The 20,929-nt window shown below is 44.1% G+C and overlaps 1 protein-coding gene across 2 annotated transcripts; it reads left to right on the top strand.

Moving 5' to 3' along the window:
• The first annotated feature begins 3,546 nt into the window (after nt 1–3,546).
• On the top strand, nt 3,547–19,599 carry LOC146971090 (serine/threonine-protein kinase tousled-like 1-B). Of its 2 annotated transcripts, XM_085805101.1 has the most exons (22): nt 3,547–3,906; nt 5,846–5,967; nt 7,340–7,408; nt 7,584–7,622; nt 7,764–7,839; nt 7,928–7,971; nt 8,066–8,155; nt 8,282–8,362; nt 8,474–8,566; nt 8,679–8,789; nt 9,491–9,627; nt 9,804–9,995; nt 10,850–10,916; nt 11,291–11,388; nt 11,702–11,783; nt 11,904–11,995; nt 12,085–12,174; nt 13,785–13,954; nt 14,088–14,223; nt 14,435–14,546; nt 14,794–14,901; nt 17,731–19,599. In XM_085805101.1, exons 1-22 carry the CDS (start codon nt 3,780–3,782, stop codon nt 17,878–17,880), a joined length of 2,286 nt encoding a protein of 761 aa, XP_085661227.1. In that variant the 5' UTR covers nt 3,547–3,779; the 3' UTR covers nt 17,881–19,599. The 2 variants fall into 2 exon arrangements, with proteins under 2 accessions (XP_085661227.1, XP_085661228.1); XM_085805102.1 differs by lacking the exon at nt 7,584–7,622.
• The last annotated feature ends 1,330 nt before the right edge of the window (nt 19,600–20,929 follow it).

Here is a 20,929-nt window from a genome sequence, read left to right as displayed (position 1 = left end):
GTAACTATTTTCCTTGCACTAATTCTTATTACACATTTTATTACATACAATCTTGTCACATTCTAACTCAATTTCAAAGTCAACAAAACTTTTTGTTGACTTGTTGATGAAAAATGTTTCATGTGACAGTACAATATTAGTTTGTCATGTCATTCGGTGGATTTACAGCATATGCATGTAGCTGTATGTATGTATGATGTGTCTGGCCTGAAGATTTAGAATTTACACTTGAAATACATGTGAAAACATAGGCTATTCAATTGTCATGTATAATAAAAATGTTCATCCGGTTATAATTGCTTAGTATGGATACTTGATACGTGATGATAATCATAATCATTTATTTCTAATGTAGTCTCCTAAACAATGTAAATATGTTCATACATATTTCTGAAAAGGACATGTAGGCCCTGTGCTGTATGTATTTTGGTCTATGTGTACATACAATGTATCATCTAATAAAATACAGTAATTCTAAGTAATGAGCAAAAACAACTTTTGATGTTTGGTATATGATTGGACAGTGGATGACTGACAGGGGCTGGTGCGTAATGTAACTTAAGTTTTCCAACAGGCACAGTAACTTACTGTTACTGTTTGTAATATTGTGATGTGCAGTTTTACACAGTGGAGCTGTTGCCTTCACACTGAAATGTTCAGGCAGCCTCAGCAAACAAAGGAATGAGTCCAGTGGAGTGAAAGTGATTTTCACAGCGGCCATTTGACATGTTATGCAGGAACCACACAGGTGTGATTTATAACATGAATTATGGCTGCGCTCCACTTAGCTGTGACTCCTCCAGGTTCTGTAGATACAGTACTGGCATGGCTTACTGAATGGAGCTGTAATTACTGTGAGGACGGTTAAGGAAGGAAGGTTAATCATTTAGATGACAGACAAATGTAGCTAAAACATAAATTGATACTTACATTCATAGTATTGAAATCGGTATTCAGTAACGTGCTGCTGCAGAGACACAGTGAGAGTTCTGATCTAACAGACATATTGTTGCTGATGTGCCTGTCAACTTCCATTACATCAGCAATGACTCCTTGTAGTTAGTTTTTTGCACTGAATCAGACACTTTTGACTCTGAATAAAGGATGACTAATTGTGTGTTTTCTCACTTGCACTTGAATGTGCTTTCGTCTTGCACTTAAAAATTTTTTTTCCAACATCCGAACTGTCAGGTTTTTGGGTTGTTGTTTTTTGTATAACAAAGGAATCATATTAAGTGCCTCATTCATCATGATTTGAACGTTCAGTTACATAGGACCTACTACTTTCACATACTTTATAGATTTAACAAAATTAAATTTAATAGTATGATTTAGTTGATTTATTATAATGATATAATTGCATAATTATGACGACAAAAGGGTAATATAAAACTGCTTAGAGCATCCATATGATTTGGTATTTGTAATCTCGCACCACATCAAAGTGACTGGATTATTTTTTTGTATTTCACGAAATACTTCTGTAAAACTGTTTATATGTAAAATACAGTCTCCACTTGTGTAGGCTATTCAACTTGCAGAGTTAGAGAGCAATTACCTGCCAAAAAAAACCCCACTGCCAAATGCTGTATTTTCAGCAAATGTACATCCAATATTTTTACTGATTTTCTTTCAATTTATTTTCAAACTTTTTGGTTTTCAAAAGACCATTATTGTTGTAGCCCACAGTTGTGTGACTTATACACAAGCTGGAGGCAGTTTTCAAAATGTCAGCCAACACTCCTGGTTTTCCGTCAGACATCTGATGCTCTAGGAATGTCCTGACTGCTGCTTGGATATCAGGCACCTGTCACCTCTTTCCTCATAACACAACTCCAATTTCATACCTGAAATGACATCACAAACTGTGTGCGCGTGTGTGTAGTAGTGTAATGTCGTAGACTGCTTATACAGCCCTCCTCATTGCCTGTCAAGAAGACTATTGCTGTTACCATGGAAACCATGTGACCAAAAAAATCAGGTTACCATGGGCAGGTGCATATGAGGTGCAGTATGACCGCTTGTGCCTCAGTCTGGTTCCTGATGCAATCTGACTGCAAGTGGAGCAGGGGGTTGACAGACAAAGGAGCCTTTACACTCTGCTTTCTATTACTTTGAATGCTCATCTGAACCAATCTAATTACAGTAGAATTAACTTTTCAAATATTAGAGATTAAACATGTTTTCAGTCCTTGGAAATGTCTTCACTCTCAGTGCAGTCTCCGTATCGGTACATGTATTCTAGTGCAAAACAAATCTGTTGTATTTAAAATAAATTGGCAAGGAATGGAAGAATAGGATGTAGGCCAAACAGTTGAATGTTTGGCCTACTCTCTCTCTCTGTTTCTCTCTCTCGCTGTGTGTGTGTGTGTGTGTGTGTGTGTGTGTGTGTGTGTGTGTGTGTGTGTTGTGTTTTGTGTATGCTGCCCTACAAGAAGGCAAAGGCATTTTGATGCACTGCACCAAATTTGGAACAAAAGACCCTATAGCCCAGACCACATAACTATCCTCCCACCTGCGCTCCCCTCCCTGCAACTTGTATTTCAAGACTGAAAAACAGCATCAAGACCACAGCCCTGCCTAACACACACTCTCTCACACACGCTCTCTGTTACACATAGTAACGTAGTGTACACAGTGCAGTAGTCTGATACAATCCAATATTACATTACTTACACACATACACACACGTGTTCATATATGACGATCTATAAATAGGCTACGCATACCATGCACGAGTGCACACTGCTGTATTTAAATATATAAATATAAAAAATAAGCAAATAAATTAATTATATGATATAAATATGACACAATATGTGCACATACATAGCCTATCTATATAGTATATATAGGCCTATATTCACATATAATGACATATGATATATATAAATTATATATATATAATTTATTAATTATATAAATCATGTTATTAATTAATTAATTAGTTTATTTTTCGATATTTATAACATGTCATTAATTTATGTTTGTTTATTTTTCGACATACACACATATAGCCTATATATGCATATATATATATATATATATATATATATATATATATATGTATGCATATATGTGCATATATGCATACATATACATGTGTGTGTAGATATAGGCTACACGTATGTATATGTATATGCATAGTACACATTGCCTACACATATACACATACACACTCACACACACACACCGGACACGCGCACACACACACACACACACACACACACCGGACACACACACACAAACATTGGTGTGTGCGTGACGTGTGTGTCTGTTTTCCTACGCTCTCCTCAGACAGGAACTTTCGGCCATTTTTTCGGGGTGTTTGTTGTTTTCGCCAAAACAAGAGGCTGCTCTCAGGTCGAAGAGAGTTGCGCTTTCCAGTGAACCTAGGGCTAGTTTGGAGGAGGGTAAAATGATCCCAGATCAGTGTCTGTTTCGGTGTCATGCCATCCCCCATCGTACTGCTAGGTGCGCGCCAGCCTCGCGATAGCCTCGCCTACCAGAATCAAAGCTCGGCTCGCTCACTGGATGCTGCTGACAGCGCGGTGCGGTCATCATGCAAAGGTTACTCTGGATCCGTCTCGAGTCTCTGAAGAAGCCGCTGCTCCGCACGACCCGCGCGGGTCGCAACATGCGAGACGTCTAGCGACGCACACGCGGACTAACCGTCGTTTGTGGCCTTGTTGGCGACAGCAGGTGTCGATGGACGCAAGTTTGGGATTTCCGCGAACGGCAGAGTGTACGCTGGCTCCTCTCGGTGGTAAAGTGGCTTCATGAGTGTCCAAAGTAACAGTGGAAGTGGTGGTGGAAGTTTGGAGGCGACGCCATCTTGGTCGCAGCTCTCCTCGTCCCCAACGATTTCTCAACAACATATAACGGCGACCGCAAAGAGCAAGGAAGGTATATGAGCCCACCAAGTGCTCGGCCGACTCTATTTCTCCCTAAAGTGTGTTGTTTGCAGGACAAGCGGATGGTTTCGGCCGAGTCGAGCCGCCGTCCGTGGAAGTAAAAATGGATGTCAAGTTCACTGATGCCGTGAATTGGAAGCCAAACGTCAGCTGTCAGTTCAGTTGACGGCCAGTCTGAGTAGCAGCGAGCTATCATGTTTGCACAGCGGCGGCGTTAGCTTGTTGTTTTGTTTGTGAGCTCGTCACTTACACGGTTTGTGGCGACTCGTCGACGCGTTACCAGTGTTTTTGTAGCAGTTTGTAACAATCGCCTCCTTCCAGCAGCATCAAGTTGTGTATTAAACAACGCAGCAGTGCGTGTATCCATGAATGCATTGTAATGCATTTCCCTGCTGCTGCTGCTGCTCCTGCTGCTGCTGCTGCTGACAACTTGAGGACAGGCCCCGTTTTATGTCACTTTTTGGACAGTTTTGGACCATCTGTCCGTCCACATTGTTCTCTGCGTGCTGTGGAGATGTTATTTGCACCGATGTGGCTGCGCTGCTGCTTGTGATGTGACCAGTGTTCATAAGTCGGAGCATTTTGGTCCTAATGTTCCAGCTGGGTGTAGTAGTTTATGTAATAATATACGTATAACCACACGTAGACAGCCACGGTGCTAACAAGTCGTTGAAAGCGTCGTTACAACGACTGTGCGCAGGATCTTGTTTATGAAATCATTTCTTAACTTCACAGTCGTAACACGATCGCAGTAAGAAAGCAGTAATTACGCTGTAATATAAAGCTGTACTATGTAGATTAATTAACCCAAATCACTCTCTGCCCTGTCCTTAGATAACCTCACAAAGGCCTTGTTGTTGTGTGTGCTCTCTGTTTCACTGCACAGGGGTTGTTTCATAATGTCCATTATGCCTTTTAGGGCTTGCCCCTGTGCCAGAAGCTATGTAAAGATGACAGCCAGGAAATGTCCAATAAGGAAACAAACACTTGCAGCAGCCGGCAAGGAGCAGAGGACCTGTGCCTCGTCTCTCCCTGGAAACTGGTTGTCATAGACAGCCGGCATATACGTTAGCCCGCTGCACGTAACAACAATCACTTCATATGTACTGTTGTGGTGATACACAAGTTGTTAATGGTTTTTCCATTCTGGCATCTGTGAATGTGACTACACTGAGGAAATGTAAACGTAGAACTGTAAGGCTTTTCTGCGAAGCCTGTAAAACTAAAAGCTGTGTCCTGTTTCAACAGTCTAAGGAGCATTGTTAAACATGTGTAGCATTTAAATTAGACTGAAACACCCTGCTCTATTTTTCACTGACATTGCAGCATGTCAAAAGATTTTTACTTCGGGGACAAAACTCCCAGTGTCCTTATCTCAGATGTTATTGTGTTCTGTCCGCAAGGCCTCCGAGATACGGAGATCCCTAAATGTCAGAGACTAGTTTAGCTCCGTGCAAAGAGGCCATTGTGGCAGCCCTGCTAATGAGAACATGGAGGGGGCCGCTTGAAGATTTCAGTAGTGACAAACTGGCAGACTCGCTACGCCCCGGCCTTGACTCCTCTCCCTCCTGTCTCCCCGGTGGCAGGATGACCTTCCTGCTCAAGTTAGAAATGCAGTGTCACTCATCCAGAAGTGTCTCCCATCATCGGATGAAAGTGCATCTTTTACAGAGCTACCTAACTGCACCTACAGTTAAATCCATTTTCTATTTTTATCCTCTAATCACTCCAATTTTCTCTAATCCTCCCCCAGATACCGTCCTCCGCTCTTTCTCATCCAGCTCATTTTTTTATATTCTTTTCGAGTAATTTTGTTACAGAGATGTTTTCTGCTCTGATTCCTTGTGCTGCTATTTGCTACTGTTTCTTTGAGGACAATATAAATGTGTAACCTTACTCCCCCCCCCCCCCCCCTCTCTGCCTCACGCCAGGCCCCATGGAGGAGCTGCACAGTCTGGACCCCAGGAGACAGGAGCTGCTGGAGGCCAGGTTCACAGGAGCTGTCAGTGGCAACACAGTAGGCAGCACTGGGAGCACCAGCGGAGGTGCTAAGGTAACAGCAGCACAGACAAAAGACACCTTTATTTATTCATTCATTCATTTCGGACATGTAAGTTAAATCAGACTTCATCATAGTTTAAGTAATACAGCAACATGGCCCGAAAGGGAAAGCGGCCCCGGTACCCTCAGAATACATTCTCTTCATCAAAACTTTCTCTTTTGACATTCCAACATAACATGATACAACAGCAGATAGTAGTACAGAGCTGCAGTCCACTTCCAGACAGTCAAAACAGATCTCATGTGTGTCTGTACACGTGTCCATATTGGTCCATCTTAAAGGGACAACGAGGAGTTTTGGAAAAGCGAAGCGTTTTCACACTACATTTATGAGCCTCCGCGCGCACCGTGAAATTCTTTGACCGGCGCAAGACAGACTCATGTTTTCATTCATCAAGAATTAAAGTCAGAGGTTCGAAGACGATCACATACCGTCGTAGTTCCGACCATAAACGGCGATTCGGCGGCGTTATTCTCATGACTCGCCACGAAACCGAAAGTAAAGAAATGCTGGTCGACTCGCCCAGCATTTCCGCCACCACTAATAATAACAAAATAACGATAGAGACAAAACGATATATTTATCAAAAATGGGCCCATTAACAAGTGTGGGTAACGTAGATTCATCCACAGATGAGATTTTTTTATTGTCGCGGAATTTTTCGCTCTGCCGACGGAGAAACTCCTCATTGTCCCTTTAAGTGAACAACAGCCTCGTCTTCATGTGGTCCAACGGCAGAGATCGATTGCAGTGATTTAATTGATTGGCTGAGATAGTGTGGACGCCCGTTCTTGCCGTTTTTCTTTTATTCATCCCCCTCCGCTTTGAGATGCGTCACACACACACACACACACACACACACACACACTTGACCCAGCAACTAGAAACTCCCATCACCACCTTCTAATACGATATCAACCACAACAATAACAACAACCAGTGTTTCCGTGCTGGCAGCAGTCAAAGAAGCTGTACGCAGGTTAAAGCAGTCTGGAGGGTTGAGTGTTCATAAGTGACTAACTCCAGTGACTAACTCTTGCTTGATAGCTCATAGACGAGCGGAGAGTCAACTATATCGGGGGGGGGGGGACTTTTTGAGCACAAGTGTTGAAAGCTGAACCCGCAGGTAGAGGTTCCCATTTTCCTTAAAAGGACTCCTCACTTCCTGGAAATGCTCATGAGATGGAAAAAGGCCAAGTGACACACCTTCTAACTGAAGATCTGGATTCCTATCAGACGTGGCAGACTAGAGGCCTTGCCCCGTAGGCTGTGTTTCATTAGGTCACCACACACACCTGCGCTGACTGACTCTGTTCGTGTTGTGTGTTCAGGTATTTGAATGATTTGTGTGTTGTGTGTGCAGGGTCTGGCCAATGAGTCGTCCAATCACAGCTACGGCAGCCTGGGCTCGTCCAGTGACAAGGAGTCGGAGGTAAAAACACACAGATGCAGTTTTGCTGCGTCGTCGCCGGTGAAATTAAATTGGACACATTTTATTACACAGGCACAGATACATGTTGTCAGTAGTCAAGTTTTTTTTTTTTTTTTTTGCGCTCGTCTCTCTGTCTCTCCCACTACCTCCACCTCTGCCTCTCCTCTCTTCCTAGAACTCTGATTTGAAAAGAGGGAGCTCCCCTGCCTACTCAGTATGTACTTCTCCTTCCTGCTGCTCTTTCCTGCTGAACATCACCACTGAATCCAGCTTTATTAGGTTAAACACAAGGGATTTATGCTTTTTTTTTTTTTTTTTTCCCTCTCTCCTTCCTCTGTTTCATATCGATTTACAGACCCCGGAGAAGAAGCACTCTGAAACGTCCAGAGGGAGGAAAAGGAAAGCTGACACCTATTCAGAGAGCAGTCAAGGTATGACTAATACCTGGCGAAAATCAGTGTAATGCATCATGTATCATTGCTGGGTTGCATTAAAACCTTTATTCAAATTTCCGTGCAGGTAAAACCTCCACACGTGGGCCCAAGATCAGCGACTACTTTGATGTGAGTTATTCCAACAACCAGTGTTACTACATGTTCTGTCATCTTGAACCAGTTTTCTTAACATCTGTCGGTTCGTTTTTCTCTCCGTCAACAGTTCCAGGGTGGAAACGGCTCCAGTCCAGTCAGAGGGCTCCCGTCGGCTCGCCGCTCTCCACAGAACTCGCACTCTGCTCCCGGCTCAATTGTAAGTGATTGACAAGCAGCAGAAAGGATTTTTTTTTCCAGATGAGTTTTATGCAAATGACGTGGATGTGAGTCTTATGTTCTGTGTGTGTCATCACCGTGTTTAACAAAACCTCTTTGTCCGTAGATCCGGCAGAATAGCTCCTCTCCTACGAGCCTGTGTTTTGGGGAACACAATCCCAAAGCCTCCTCCAGCAAGTTTGTCCAGGTAATATGATGCAAACAGGAGACACACTCATTTGACACACTGTTTATACATACAGTGAACTCTTATTAATAATACACGGCTGACTGGAACATCTCTGTCTGGCTCTCACAGACGGAGTTAACGGGGCTGAAACTGGCTGCTCTGGAGAGCAACAAGAGTCTGGACCTGGAGAAGAAAGAGGGGCGGATAGATGACCTGCTCAGGGTGAGTTGTATGTTTTCACCAAGTCCTGGATAGGAGGATCACATCTGACGTTATAACTGTGTTGTATTTCATCATACACAACCAGACTGAACACTCTACCTGTCTTTACCAGGCTAACTGCGACCTGCGGAGACAGATCGACGAACAGCAGAAACTCCTGGAGAAATACAAGGAGAGGCTCAACAAGTGCATCACCATGAGCAAAAAACTGCTGATAGAAAAGGTTTGTGTCCATCTTCACACCAAAGCACGGCCCGTTTAACACCTGAAAGAGGAAAAAACTAACAGCGACGCAGTTGAAACGTTTTTGTGGCTAATGTGTTAACAACACGTAGAAGAACTGAAGCTCGCTGCTTATAAAGGGAGTTTAAAAAAAGCAGCGGGTTTAGAATTGCAACTGAAAAGGAGCAACACAGGCATCCTGATAACAAGTCCAATATCTTCTGGTGTTTTAGCTTCGCTTTTGTCCACGACTAATGAAGGGAGAAAGTCTCCTGTGGTTCGTGGAGCTTTGAATCTCTTCCCTCGCCACCTGTTTCCTTTAACTCACCACCACGGAGCTGCTCTGCTCAGCACAGCACAGCAGCAGAGTGCTGGTGTTGGGAATTAGTGCAGAATATTCCCTAAACTGTGATTTAATATATCCAGGGCTTTCAGTTTTTGTAATTAAAAAAATAAATATACCTATTACATTTTTATTCTGCACAGGGATCTGCGTTGATCTGCTGTGGCCTGGGTTGTGCCTCGTTTGTGTGAATGAATAAATGTAATGTAAATGGAGCGTACAGGTGAAGGCCTGCGGTGGATGTAATTTGCAAGTTTGACTCCTAAACTAAAATGGATTCCAACTGTTATCTTCCTTCCTTCAGCACTAATCTCCATCATATCTGATCGTGTGTGTGTGTGTGTGTGTTTTGTGCACAGAGCACCCAGGAGAAGCAGTCTTGTCGTGAGAAGAGCATGCAGGATCGCCTCCGTCTCGGTCACTTCACCACCGTCAGACACGGAGCGTCCTACACAGAGCAGTGGACTGACGGATATGCATTCCAGAACCTGATCAAGTGAGAGAGACGGCAGTCGTGCTCGTTTTTAAATCCTAGATGTTTATATTTTGTATAAGATATTAAATTAGAAACGGTGTTTTTCCTCTTGACATCCAGGAGAAAACATATAAACACAACACAGTTTCCTTCTATCTCCCATCTGACCCGTCTTCTTCACCCTCCTCTGTCCACAGGCAACAGGAGGGAATCAACCAGCAGAGGGAGGACATAGAGAGACAGAGGAAGCTGCTGGCCAAGAGGAAGCCTCCTAACCCTGCGTCTCCCTCCCTCTCGGTGGCCTCCACCTCTGAACCCAAGCAGCGCAAAACCAAGGTGGTCAACGGCAACGACTCGGACCCCTTCCTCAAGCCCTCCTTGCCCCAGCTGTGAGTTTCCTGAAATAAATACATACCGTCATCAGTGAAGGATGTAACGGATGTTCAGACTCTATTGTTTTTAGCTATTTTCTTTGTAGTAAACTGACAACTGTGCTCCAACATGAAAGCTTGTAATATATAGAGACTTAATATAGAGACTTGTCATAAAGATGATCCAAATCCCAGGTGTCAGATACACACTACTTAAAGGGATAGTTAAACATTTTGGCAAATTGGCCCATTGTCGTAATCCCTATAGTCATAGCAGTAGGTTCGTTACCTTTTAATTTTCGGTGCAAGCTATTTTTAGAACGGTGGAGCGGAACGTTGTGAGACAGGGTTGTTTTCAAGGTAAATTCATGCAAAACCGCTGATACGCATTCCCGTCGGGGGCAGTTTTTCGGCATTTGCCTTGTAAACAACTCTGTCTGGTAACGTTCTGTTATTATCTCATAGCGTGGTGAATGTGCAGGTCACAACTTGTCCACCAGAGCGTTTTGGAGTTGTTGGATTGTGTATTTGATGAGTTTGATTAGGGAAACCAAGAAACTCCATTAGCCTCTGTAGCATAGCTCTGAGCAGCTCACGGCTCTGCTCCGCCGTTCTAAAAATATCTTGCACCGACAATTAAAGGTAACAAACCTACTGCTATGACTATAGGGATTATGGCAATGGGCCAATTTGCCAAAATGTTGAACTATCCCTTTAATAACATAGGTTTAAATATAACTCTTCCTTTTATCCGTCTGAAATTGTTGGACTTTAACTGTGGGGTGAAGAAGAATTGAATTTATTGTGACAGAGTGTCTGTAGTGCGTCACGTTGGCTCCTGCAGGACTTTGACTTTCTCTGTGTTTTGGCAGACTGACCCTCGCCGAGTACCACGAGCAGGAAGAGATCTTCAAGCTCCGTCTGGGACACCTGAAGAAGGTCAGCTGGAAAAATATATACACTTAGTTAATCAGTCAACCAATCTACCAATACATGAATAAAAAAACATTACTAAGCACAAAGGACATTTAATTTACTGAAAGCATGCAAAAGGACATGTTCAAGAAAAGGCTCCAATTCTAAAATGTGATTGACAGCGTGCACCAAAAGTACTGGGTGTTTATTACATAACACTCCGTTTACATCAAAACAGTGAAGGAGTAACTTCAGCTCCCACACTCAGCTTTATTTGTTGACAAAGTGTTTAATTGCATAAATGAGATTCCTTTACACGCATATTTTAACACCAACATAACCGAAATGTAAAAAAATTATGCATTTTATAATGTGTGTGTGTGTGTGTGTGTGTGTAGGAGGAGGCTGAGATTCAGGCAGAGCTGGAGCGGCTGGAGCGGGTGAGGAACCTCCACATCAGAGAGCTGAAGAGGATAAACAACGAGGACAGCTCGGCGTAAGTCCACTCGCCACACGGCTAGGCCCCCCCAAGTAATGAATGTAAATCCTCAAACATATGACGACGTTAAAGGCACTTCAAACAAGAAATGTTTCATCAGCCCAAGAACGTCTGTTTGATGTCATTTAAATTCGTCGATGTAATTATCCAGAGACAGCAGCACAATCATCCATATTTGCAAATCACTCGTTTGAAAGGCGACGGTAAATTAGTCAGATCAGTTCACCGCATCGAAACGCTGCACATTTCCTCTTCATGTTACGTGATTATACTTATTATTAACATTTCTGTTCTGTTCCTCCGCATGAAGGTTTAAAGACCATCCCACTCTGAATGAGAGGTACCTGCTGCTGCACTTGCTGGGCAGGGGCGGCTTCAGTGAAGTCTATAAGGTAACGTCCGTAACGCTGCGCTGGCTGTTTCCTACTCTCACTCTCTCTGCCTGTGTCCAGTATTTAAAGGCAAATGTGTGTGTGTGTGTGTGTGTGTGTGTGTTTTCTTGTCACACGCAGGCTTTTGACCTGTTTGAGCAGCGTTATGCAGCCGTTAAAATCCACCAACTCAACAAGAACTGGAGAGAGGAGAAGAAGGAGAACTACCACAAGTAGGTCCCATTCACACAGACACATGCAGCTTCAGACAAAGATTTTCTGCAGTAACACACACATTACATTGACGTTTATTTCCTCCTAGGCATGCATGCAGGGAGTACCGGATACACAAGCAGCTGGACCATCCCAGAATAGTCAAACTGTATGACTACTTCTCCCTGGACACTGACACGTGAGTCACCTCTGACCTCTGACCTCTGCCAGCTGCACCCCTGCTGGGTCCACATATCCTCAGGTTGTTTATTGCACAGCACAGGGTTAAAACAGCGTTCCTAGCTGCAGTTTGTAACCAGCAAGTCAGAGTCCGGCCTCTGTGAGGGCACCGCTCGGTGAATATTCAAAAAATGCACAAGCCGTAATCTGCCAGAAAGCTCCACGTCAGAGCTGCAAGTGAGAGCAAACATCACAGGGGTGTTATCAGATTGAGAAAGAGCAAATTATAAAGCAAGTGACAGAAAAATGCATGAATCAGCACCAACATGTCCTGACAATGGAAGCTATTTTTAAAGCTGGTAGTTAAGGGCATGTCTTGCCCACCCAATCAAAAGTTAAGAAAAATCTTTTTTTTCTTTTTTCTTTAACTTCCACTAAAGGGAATGGCAGGATACCATCTCTCACTTCTGATTGGGTGGGCAGCGCTCAGCCCGCCTACTGAACTCACACACACCCCTTCTCATCTTGTTCAGGCACAAACACACACACAGCACTCTAAATGATACCCGTCCACTGCACGGAGCGTGTGTCACCGAGGGCGGGCGTGGAACGCCAGAATTAGCCCGGTTTTAGCACCATAAGGCGTTACATAAGAACCATCAGGTGTTAAATAAAGCCTGTGGAGGGAGGTATACTGTATAAGTGCATTGATATTAGTGTATTTAATAAACACTGTTGGGATTTATATAACCACCTTATCTTGTAAACATCAACTTGGCTCCGTGGAGTAATGAGTGAAGGCAGCTACTGGAAAAAGAAAAACTGAAAGATGAGACTTTCAGTCGATTGAGGGAATTATCGTTTCTAAACAAATTGTTTTAATGATTTTACTTCAAATTTTCTTTTATCCTTTTTCATGAATACGAACTGCACTCGTGACCTGTAGGAGTTCAAACACTGCAGTGTTTCCTCTAGGACCCTGAACCACACACATGCACAGTCGCACAACACCAGAGCAATAAGAAAACACATCCATGAAACGTGGGATAATTTGACGTGCAGCGTCAGTCGCCACCGCCGCGTGATATTGTCAACAGACCAGCGTGTAGTGAGAATGTCGGCGCTGAAGAACCTTGTTGACGTTGTTTAATGATAAACTGAGCACCGTCCAGTGGATCGAGACTTTTGAGGAAGTTTACAAAGTACTGGTAAACGGTAGATTATTATTGTGCAACTGCTCCGACCTGATTAAGAAGTAGTGACGGCGCTAATTAAGGAGTGGCGAGCTGGGACAACTAAATGTCTATAGTGGAAACCCTGCACTGATCTCATATGGAGTTAGATGGATTTGTCACCCCCCGTTTATTCTAGTGCAAACTCTTCTCTTTTCATCATTTATTTTGACACTTCATGGATGGATGGATGCTGTGCATGAATTAGCTTCAAGTGTTGGTGAAGCATGTGTGGTAGAAGGGGTGAAGACACGGTTAGTCTCTGTTATTGGTGACCCTATTAACTCTCTATTCAGGGATCAATAAATGATCAGTAGGGTTCTAATCTTGTGTTGACACCAGCTCTGTTCAGTTCATCAGTGTTGTTTCTTGTGTGTAACTGTGTGTGTCCTCTCAGGTTCTGTACAGTGCTGGAGTTCTGTGAAGGCAACGACCTGGACTTCTACCTGAAACAAAACAAGCTGATGTCAGAGAAGGAGGCCCGCTCCATCGTCATGCAGATCGTCAGCGCCCTGCGCTACCTCAACGAGATCAAACCTCCCATCATCCACTACGACCTCAAACCCGGTGGGTCACACACTACTTTCTACCTGAATTATACTTGGTTAAGAGTTCATTATAGGTCATTTAACCTTGTTAACCCGGGGTCAGACGCTCTTGACTCAGTCTTATGGTGTGTTTGTGTGTGTGTGGGGAACAGGTAACATCTTGTTGGTGGATGGCACCGCATGTGGAGAAATCAAAATCACAGACTTTGGCCTGTCGAAGATCATGGATGATGATAACTATGGTGTGGATGGGATGGACCTCACATCACAGGGGGCCGGCACCTACTGGTAAGACACACACACACAGACACACACACACAATTACTCCCCTCAGACTGACACAGGAGAATCTTCTACCATGTGCTACTATGAAATGTGACATTGTTACTATGAAGAAATGTCTGTTTCTACATGATATGGTAGAAAAGTAAACATAGAAATGTTTTTTTCTTTGTTTGTTACATATATTGACAGGGACAGTGTTGTTTGTGTTTTTCAGGTATCTCCCTCCTGAGTGTTTTGTGGTGGGGAAGGAGCCGCCTAAGATTTCCAACAAGGTAGACGTCTGGTCTGTGGGAGTGATCTTCTTCCAGTGCCTCTACGGACGCAAGGTACGACTCATCACATGACCAATGAGTTTAACAATGTGCACGTCAGCAGAGAGTATAGATGAACTCATACACAGGTGGATTGTTAGTTAGAGGTGTTGCTTTGATATGTGGAAGGAGCAGTTTGCAGACACCAGCGGTGTGTTTCATAGATGTTTGTGGTGCATTCACTGACCATAAAACGGCTGCAGGGCTTTAATGGTGGAAGTGATGGATTGTGGTCCGTTGACTGTCTGTTTGTCTTCTCCAGCCGTTTGGTCACAACCAGTCTCAGCAAGACATTCTCCAGGAAAACACCATCCTCAAAGCCACAGAGGTCCAGTTTCCTGCAAAACCACAGGCTAGCACAGAGGCCAAGGTAACACACACACACACACACACACACACACACGATTTGACATTATGCTAAAAATGCTTTTGTTCCTATGAAAACTGAAGAAGATGAAGTTGTATGTATAAAACCTTGCAAATATTTTCTCATGACCTTAAACATTGTCATAGTTGGAGTTAAAGCCCCAGTTTGTAACTTATTTGGCTTTTTATTAACAAAAATCAAATATTGCTTTCATAAATACGTATTTCACTGAAGTGGAATCACACCCGCATACAAATGAAAGCTTTCTGGTACCTTAGAATGAGTTGTTACAAGTCGTTACAAATACATAAGTGGGCGACGCACCGAACCGAGGCGGCCATGTTGCATCGCCAATTTTTACGTTGAGTGGCAGCGTGACCGTAGGTAACCATAGAAACTCAGCGGAGCTGTCGGCTCGGGGAGAAAGTTTTCCAGGTAGCGCCTGTTAAAACTGTCACCACTGTGTAGTGTGAGGAAGGACGGAGGCACTGGTGTTGCATTCAGGTGCAGTCAGGCAGACGGCCGTCGGCAAACCAACCGGATGTCATTTTACTCCACCAGAGAAAGACGGTAAAACGTGGGTCAGGTAAACAATACGACATCACCATGACAACATATTGTCACGCCTGTATTGTTTTGCCTCGTGCTGGCAGACCACTTGTTTACATAGACCAGAGCTATTCAATTGGCGGCCCGCGGGCCACATCCGGCCCCGAACCAATGTCCGAGTGGCTCGGCTCGCGGTGACCCAAAAAAATAAAACAAAACAAAAACAGAGGGAAACACGTTTTGCGAGAACTCCAAATCCCTACTGTAGTTCAGACAGTGAATGCACCACTCAACGCAGCCTAGCAACCACAACCCACCCACCCAGTCAGTGCGTTGTTTTGAAAGTTACCGGTAGAACCGAGGCTTGGTCGGACGTCTGGACGGCGGAGGCTGCCCTCCGTGGTCCTGTGGTGCGCAGCGCTACAGGTCAGCGAGAGACAAGTCTCCCCGTCCGGGACCGACGGACCTCACACTCCCCACCGGGCCGTTGTGGCACGACACGGTGTTTGTGGAGAGCACGCTGACCGATCCTCAGCCCTCCCATCAGCCAACAATAAACCGTGGTGGCTGTTTAATAGGTACTCCACCAGTCTCTCCACTCCGTTCAGTCACACATGAGCACCGTCCACGCAGTGGCAGCACGCCATGCTCCGCTGTCCTCTTTTTTTTGGGGGGGGGGATTGGTTGAAGTAACCAATAATTTAATTTCAACGCAACTAGCCTGCTTGCCATGGAGTAATCAGAACAGTAACTTGACTGGGATAGCTACTTTTCAAAAGATTAATCCGTTATCAAATACTTTCCCAGAGTAATTTTCCCCAAAACGGCTTTTTGCTCCTTGTTTTTCACCAATCAAAATATGTTAGAGAAGAAATCTGTGTTCATTTTTAGGCCTAATTTTAAGACTAGGCTACATTTAGTGATTTACATAACCCCCTGCTGTAAACCTCGGTGGAAACTCAGAGGACAGTACTGTATAGCCTCGTAAACTAGCCTCTCGCGGAAATGCATTTCATTTCATTTCTCGGGAGAGTCTGGCCTCATCCCCCCTGCAAGCGTTTGGGCTGGGCGGGAGCTGGGCGGGAGTAGTAGCAAAGACGGTTTAATATCTTTGGTAGTAGCGCTGACAGACAACCCCATTCAGCCAATCAGCAAGTTGGTGTAGTGACGGGGCTTTGCACCAGTCGGTCCCTGATTGGCCAACGTGCTGTGTCAATCACTGTGGGCGACCCTGATTGGCTCGGCCTTCTGAGGGTTTCAGTCCAGACGCTTAGAATGGGGATGAGGCCAGACTCTCCCTCGGAATGAAATGAAATGCACTTCCGCGAGAGGCTGGTTTACGAGGCTAAGTACCGTAGGAAACTTTTAGTTCCTAAAAAAACATCCAACTAACAACATTAACATTATTGTTAACATTAACAACTACATCTACTGTTTTGATACTACTACTATCACTACTACTTTTATTGACTTATTCTCTTTTGTTTAGTAAGTTGTTTAGCTAATGCTGGGTTTTAAAAATGCCCCTCATTTGTAATAACCTCCTCCTTATTGACCGCTGAAAATGTACGGCCCAGCTTAAGGTCTCGGTTTTAAAATCTGGCCCCACTGAATTTGTGATTGAATAGCCCTGACATAGACGCTTGTTTATCCTGTTACATGCAGCGTCTGTTGTCTGTCTGACGTCTGCCCCATTTCACCTGAATGCAACATCAAGAATACGTTCCGATATGCAACCGCACCGCTAGATGGGGGGAATTCCTACATATTATACCTTTAATGTTGGGCAATATGGAGAGATTAGCAACATTAAGTAACCACATTGACAGACATGTTTTTGGTTAGAGTCAATTAAATAACTGAAACATCAGGTTTCTTCACATTGCTGTGAGCGAATTGCAACATATTGGCTTCATACAGCTGAAGATATTAAAATGATTGTCTCCTCAATCAAAACAACAAAGCCATATGTCTGCCAGCTAATCCTCTCAAGATGTCGTCAAATGGCTTCACTGTTCAGCATAAATGAGTTGAGACATGTGTGCTGTAAATATAGTTGGTTAATTAAGACACCTGTACACACGATGATTAAAGTATTATTGTCCGAGAGTCTGACAATCCACTGACATGTTGATACATGTTTCACCATCTGAAGCAGCTCTGATGTGTAACTGAAAAAAACCAGCTTAGAGTGTTCATTTGCCACCAGATAGATGAAAAGCGCACACACACACACTCTCAGCCTGATGCTCATTTTCTAAAATGTCCTCCTCCGCTCTGCAGGCGTTTATCCGGCGCTGTCTGGCGTACCGCAAGGAGGACCGGTTCGACGTTCACCAGCTGTGCTCGGACTCCTACCTCCTCCCTCACATGAGACGCTCCAACTCCTCCGGCTCCCTGCAGCCCTCCGCCTCCTCTCTGCCCACCTACTGACTGGCTCCCCTCACATGACTGACAGCCTCCTCTGGCCAATCCTCAAGCAGGATTGTTGGAATTGAAGGAAAACATGGACATGGATCTTCTTTTTTTTTTCTTTACCTGAGCTGTTCCCAAACTGGATAGATTAGCAACAGAAGAGAATGGAAATGGACAGATGGAAGTGAGAGAAGAAGAAGGATGGATTGGTTGGATTCTCCCTCTGAATCTGTTTGTACAGCGTTGTGTCCTTGAACTCGACTGTGTGAAGAGAGGAGGGGGGGGAGGGGGGGGCCTGAAAAACAGAAGGGAAGTGGAAAGAGAGAAGCAGGGGAACAGCTCAACACCGTGTGCAGCAGGAAAAGACAACGATGAAGCCAGTGCATCTGTTTATGGACTTTATTAAATCACCCTCTAAGGAGACATTTCAACAGCTACAGGAGCTGCTCTATGTCCTCCATGTCCTCCTGACCACTCCCACCTCTCTTAGCTGCACACACACACACACATCACAGTATACACTTTCAGAGTGGCTGAGAATTGTAACATAAAGCCACGGCTGCAGACGACGGGGTGGGGGGTGTGTGTTGTGGTTGTGGTTCAAGTGTCTGTGAATCAAATCCGGACCCTCGGTTTAACCACCGTCTGTGGACTGGAGGCATAAAACAAAGTGACATCTCATGGGGTCTTCTCCCTCGTAGCCCCGCACACACACACACACACACAACAGGGGCTGACTTCAACGTCATGATGTAACCTTATAAGGACTTGACTTAAAGAAAAAAAAAACGCCCCAGATGAAATTATCTGGGGTTGATTTGCACTTCCGATCCAGATCATGGTCGTCTGGTCTCACAGATTTGGCATGAAGTACTTAGAGCGTGGGCTCGCCCTGGACTTCTCTGTGGTCAAATCCTCCGTTCGCATTTTTCAATGTGTTGCGAAGCAGTTCAGATCTACACAAAGTGGATGTGTGAATGTGTCTTAATCCATTTTTTTGTTTTTATTTTATTTTTTTGCTGTTCAGGTAAAAGGTTCAAACTGTTTCAAAGGGCAGAGCATATTACAGTACATGTCGTCATAGATGTCCCCATCCACCTGCCTGAAGACAAGCCGGACCGGACTTGAGGGACTTTGGAGCGACCGTCACTGTATCTCAACAGACTCGGGCACAGTATTTAGTGTACATTTCATGTGCGGGCGACATTACTCACTAGCAAATATATAGTAATGAGGCTTCCCCCCCCTTTGCTTCCCAGTGTCTTCACTTTGCTCAGTTTATTTGTGTTTCCCTCTGAAAGCTGTTTCTCAGTTGGCTGCTATAAATGTCGCTTTTAGTTTGGTAACGTGTGAATGGTCCGCCTGGCGTCCGTGCGTACTTGAACTGTGTTTAGAGGAACACTCTCCAGAGCCTCTTCTTTTTTTTCTGAAACGGACACACACTGTGCTGCGACATTCTTCTGCCACCAAACATCAATGTCCACGTGGGTTCTTACTTTTTTTTTTTATTATTTTGATTTGGTTAACTTTAATGTGAGAGTCCAACAGACATTATATGGAGCAAAAATCCCAGTATGCTGTGTAGTGAGGAACGGTCACACCTGTTCGTGTCAAGTAGAGTTGGGCACGCGCTCCAGGTTTGGCCCTGTGTTGCAGCATGTTTTTACTGCAGCTAGAAAACCCCCCAGTGGATATATCCAAATGTTGTCGTTCTGTAAATAAAAACACTTACCTGTATGTTGTCATGGCATTTGAAGCTCCGTCTCGAAAAAACGCAGGCGACCAGGACTCACTCAGGCCCAGAGCTCGTCCTCAGAAAGACAGAAAAAAGCGGGGGATGTTGTTGGAAGAAGTCAGATAAAAAGACAAGTGGGAGCAGTTAACAGCGAGCTGTGGGTGTCTCATCTTCCCTCTGAGCTCTCGCCTCCTTTTAGAAGAAGTCTTAATTGATTTTCTATATGTGAAGCTGTTGGGTAAACAAAGACAGTCGTAGCTCCAGTGACATGACAGGTGCATTAAACTGCAGGAAGTAGCTTGTGCTCCCAAATGAAAGCAAGTGATGAAATGCAATGAAAGAGGTGAAGTCTGTTTCCACTTTAATTCAGTTGTACTTTCATCCACTGGACAAACTAACAGTGGAACACACACACACACACACACCATGTGATTAATGAAGAGCCGTGTGTAGACAGATGTAAAGCGCAGCCATTAGTGAGCTACATGTCAGATCACATTAGTGGTGTGGGGGTGCAACGCTACCATATGCAATAAAGATTGCCTTACAAGTCTTAATTCCTGCAGTGTGACCAATATTTCCTGTGGAGAGGTTACGCAACCTCAGCAGCAGCAGCAGCAGCTCCTGACACAAGATGGAGCAGAGGAAGGTGACGAGTCCTGTGTGAAGACACTGGAATATTCACGTCATGTGTCCGTGGCTTCACAGGCGCCGCGACTCAGTGTTAATGCAGAGAGAGATCTGATAAAACACGTGGCAGTCGTTAAACAGGAATTTATTAAAATCTCACTTTCCTGACAGCATCATGTATGGAAGACAATTAAACAGACAACATGAATGGGTCTGATTAGTTTTTAACATAAAGATCCAAAATACATAGTGAGGAATAGGGTTTATACACAGCTCCACTACTTCCTGAACTTAAACAAGCTCCTTTATTTCCTGTCTAACATTATTGGACAAACTGATGAATCCAGGTGTGTCTGACTCTGACCTCAGTAGTCACAATGGTCAGACACACCTGGATTAATCAGTTTGTCTAATAAGACAGGAAATAAAGGAGCTTGTTTAAGTTCAGGAAGTAGTGGAGCTGTGCATGCAGCCTATTCACAAAAATGTTGGAAATTGTAATTCTCACAATAAAGAAGGAAATTCACAGGTGAAAACATGACCTCCTATGTTGAGGTAATAATTTGAATCTGTGTAGAAGCTGAAAACCTAATTAATTTAAATTTACAATATCAAAATATTTCACTTTGGCTGCCACCTGCCTGACCCCCCCCCCCCCCTCTAAAGATCAAGTGGATTCATTTCAAAACTGGTTTTCCTGGT

This window comes from Trachurus japonicus, chromosome 17 (genome assembly GCF_045865225.1).
Source record: "Trachurus japonicus isolate A0001 chromosome 17, Traja_1.0".
In the NCBI taxonomy this organism is placed as follows: domain Eukaryota; kingdom Metazoa; phylum Chordata; class Actinopteri; order Carangiformes; family Carangidae; genus Trachurus; species Trachurus japonicus.
The sequence above is the reverse complement of the archived record's forward strand: the minus strand, read 5'-3'. Positions and strand labels throughout refer to the sequence as shown.

Bases quoted from the DNA above. Each gene is read 5' to 3' on its own strand.
- LOC146971090 (XM_085805101.1), top strand. From the start codon at position 3,780: ATGAGTGTCCAAAGTAACAGTGGAAGTGGTGGTGGAAGTTTGGAGGCG. The intron at 3,907-5,845 runs GTATATGAGCCC...GCCTCACGCCAG, and splicing joins GACCGCAAAGAGCAAGGAAG to GCCCCATGGAGGAGCTGCAC. The intron at 8,363-8,473 runs GTAATATGATGC...TGGCTCTCACAG, and splicing joins CCTCCAGCAAGTTTGTCCAG to ACGGAGTTAACGGGGCTGAA.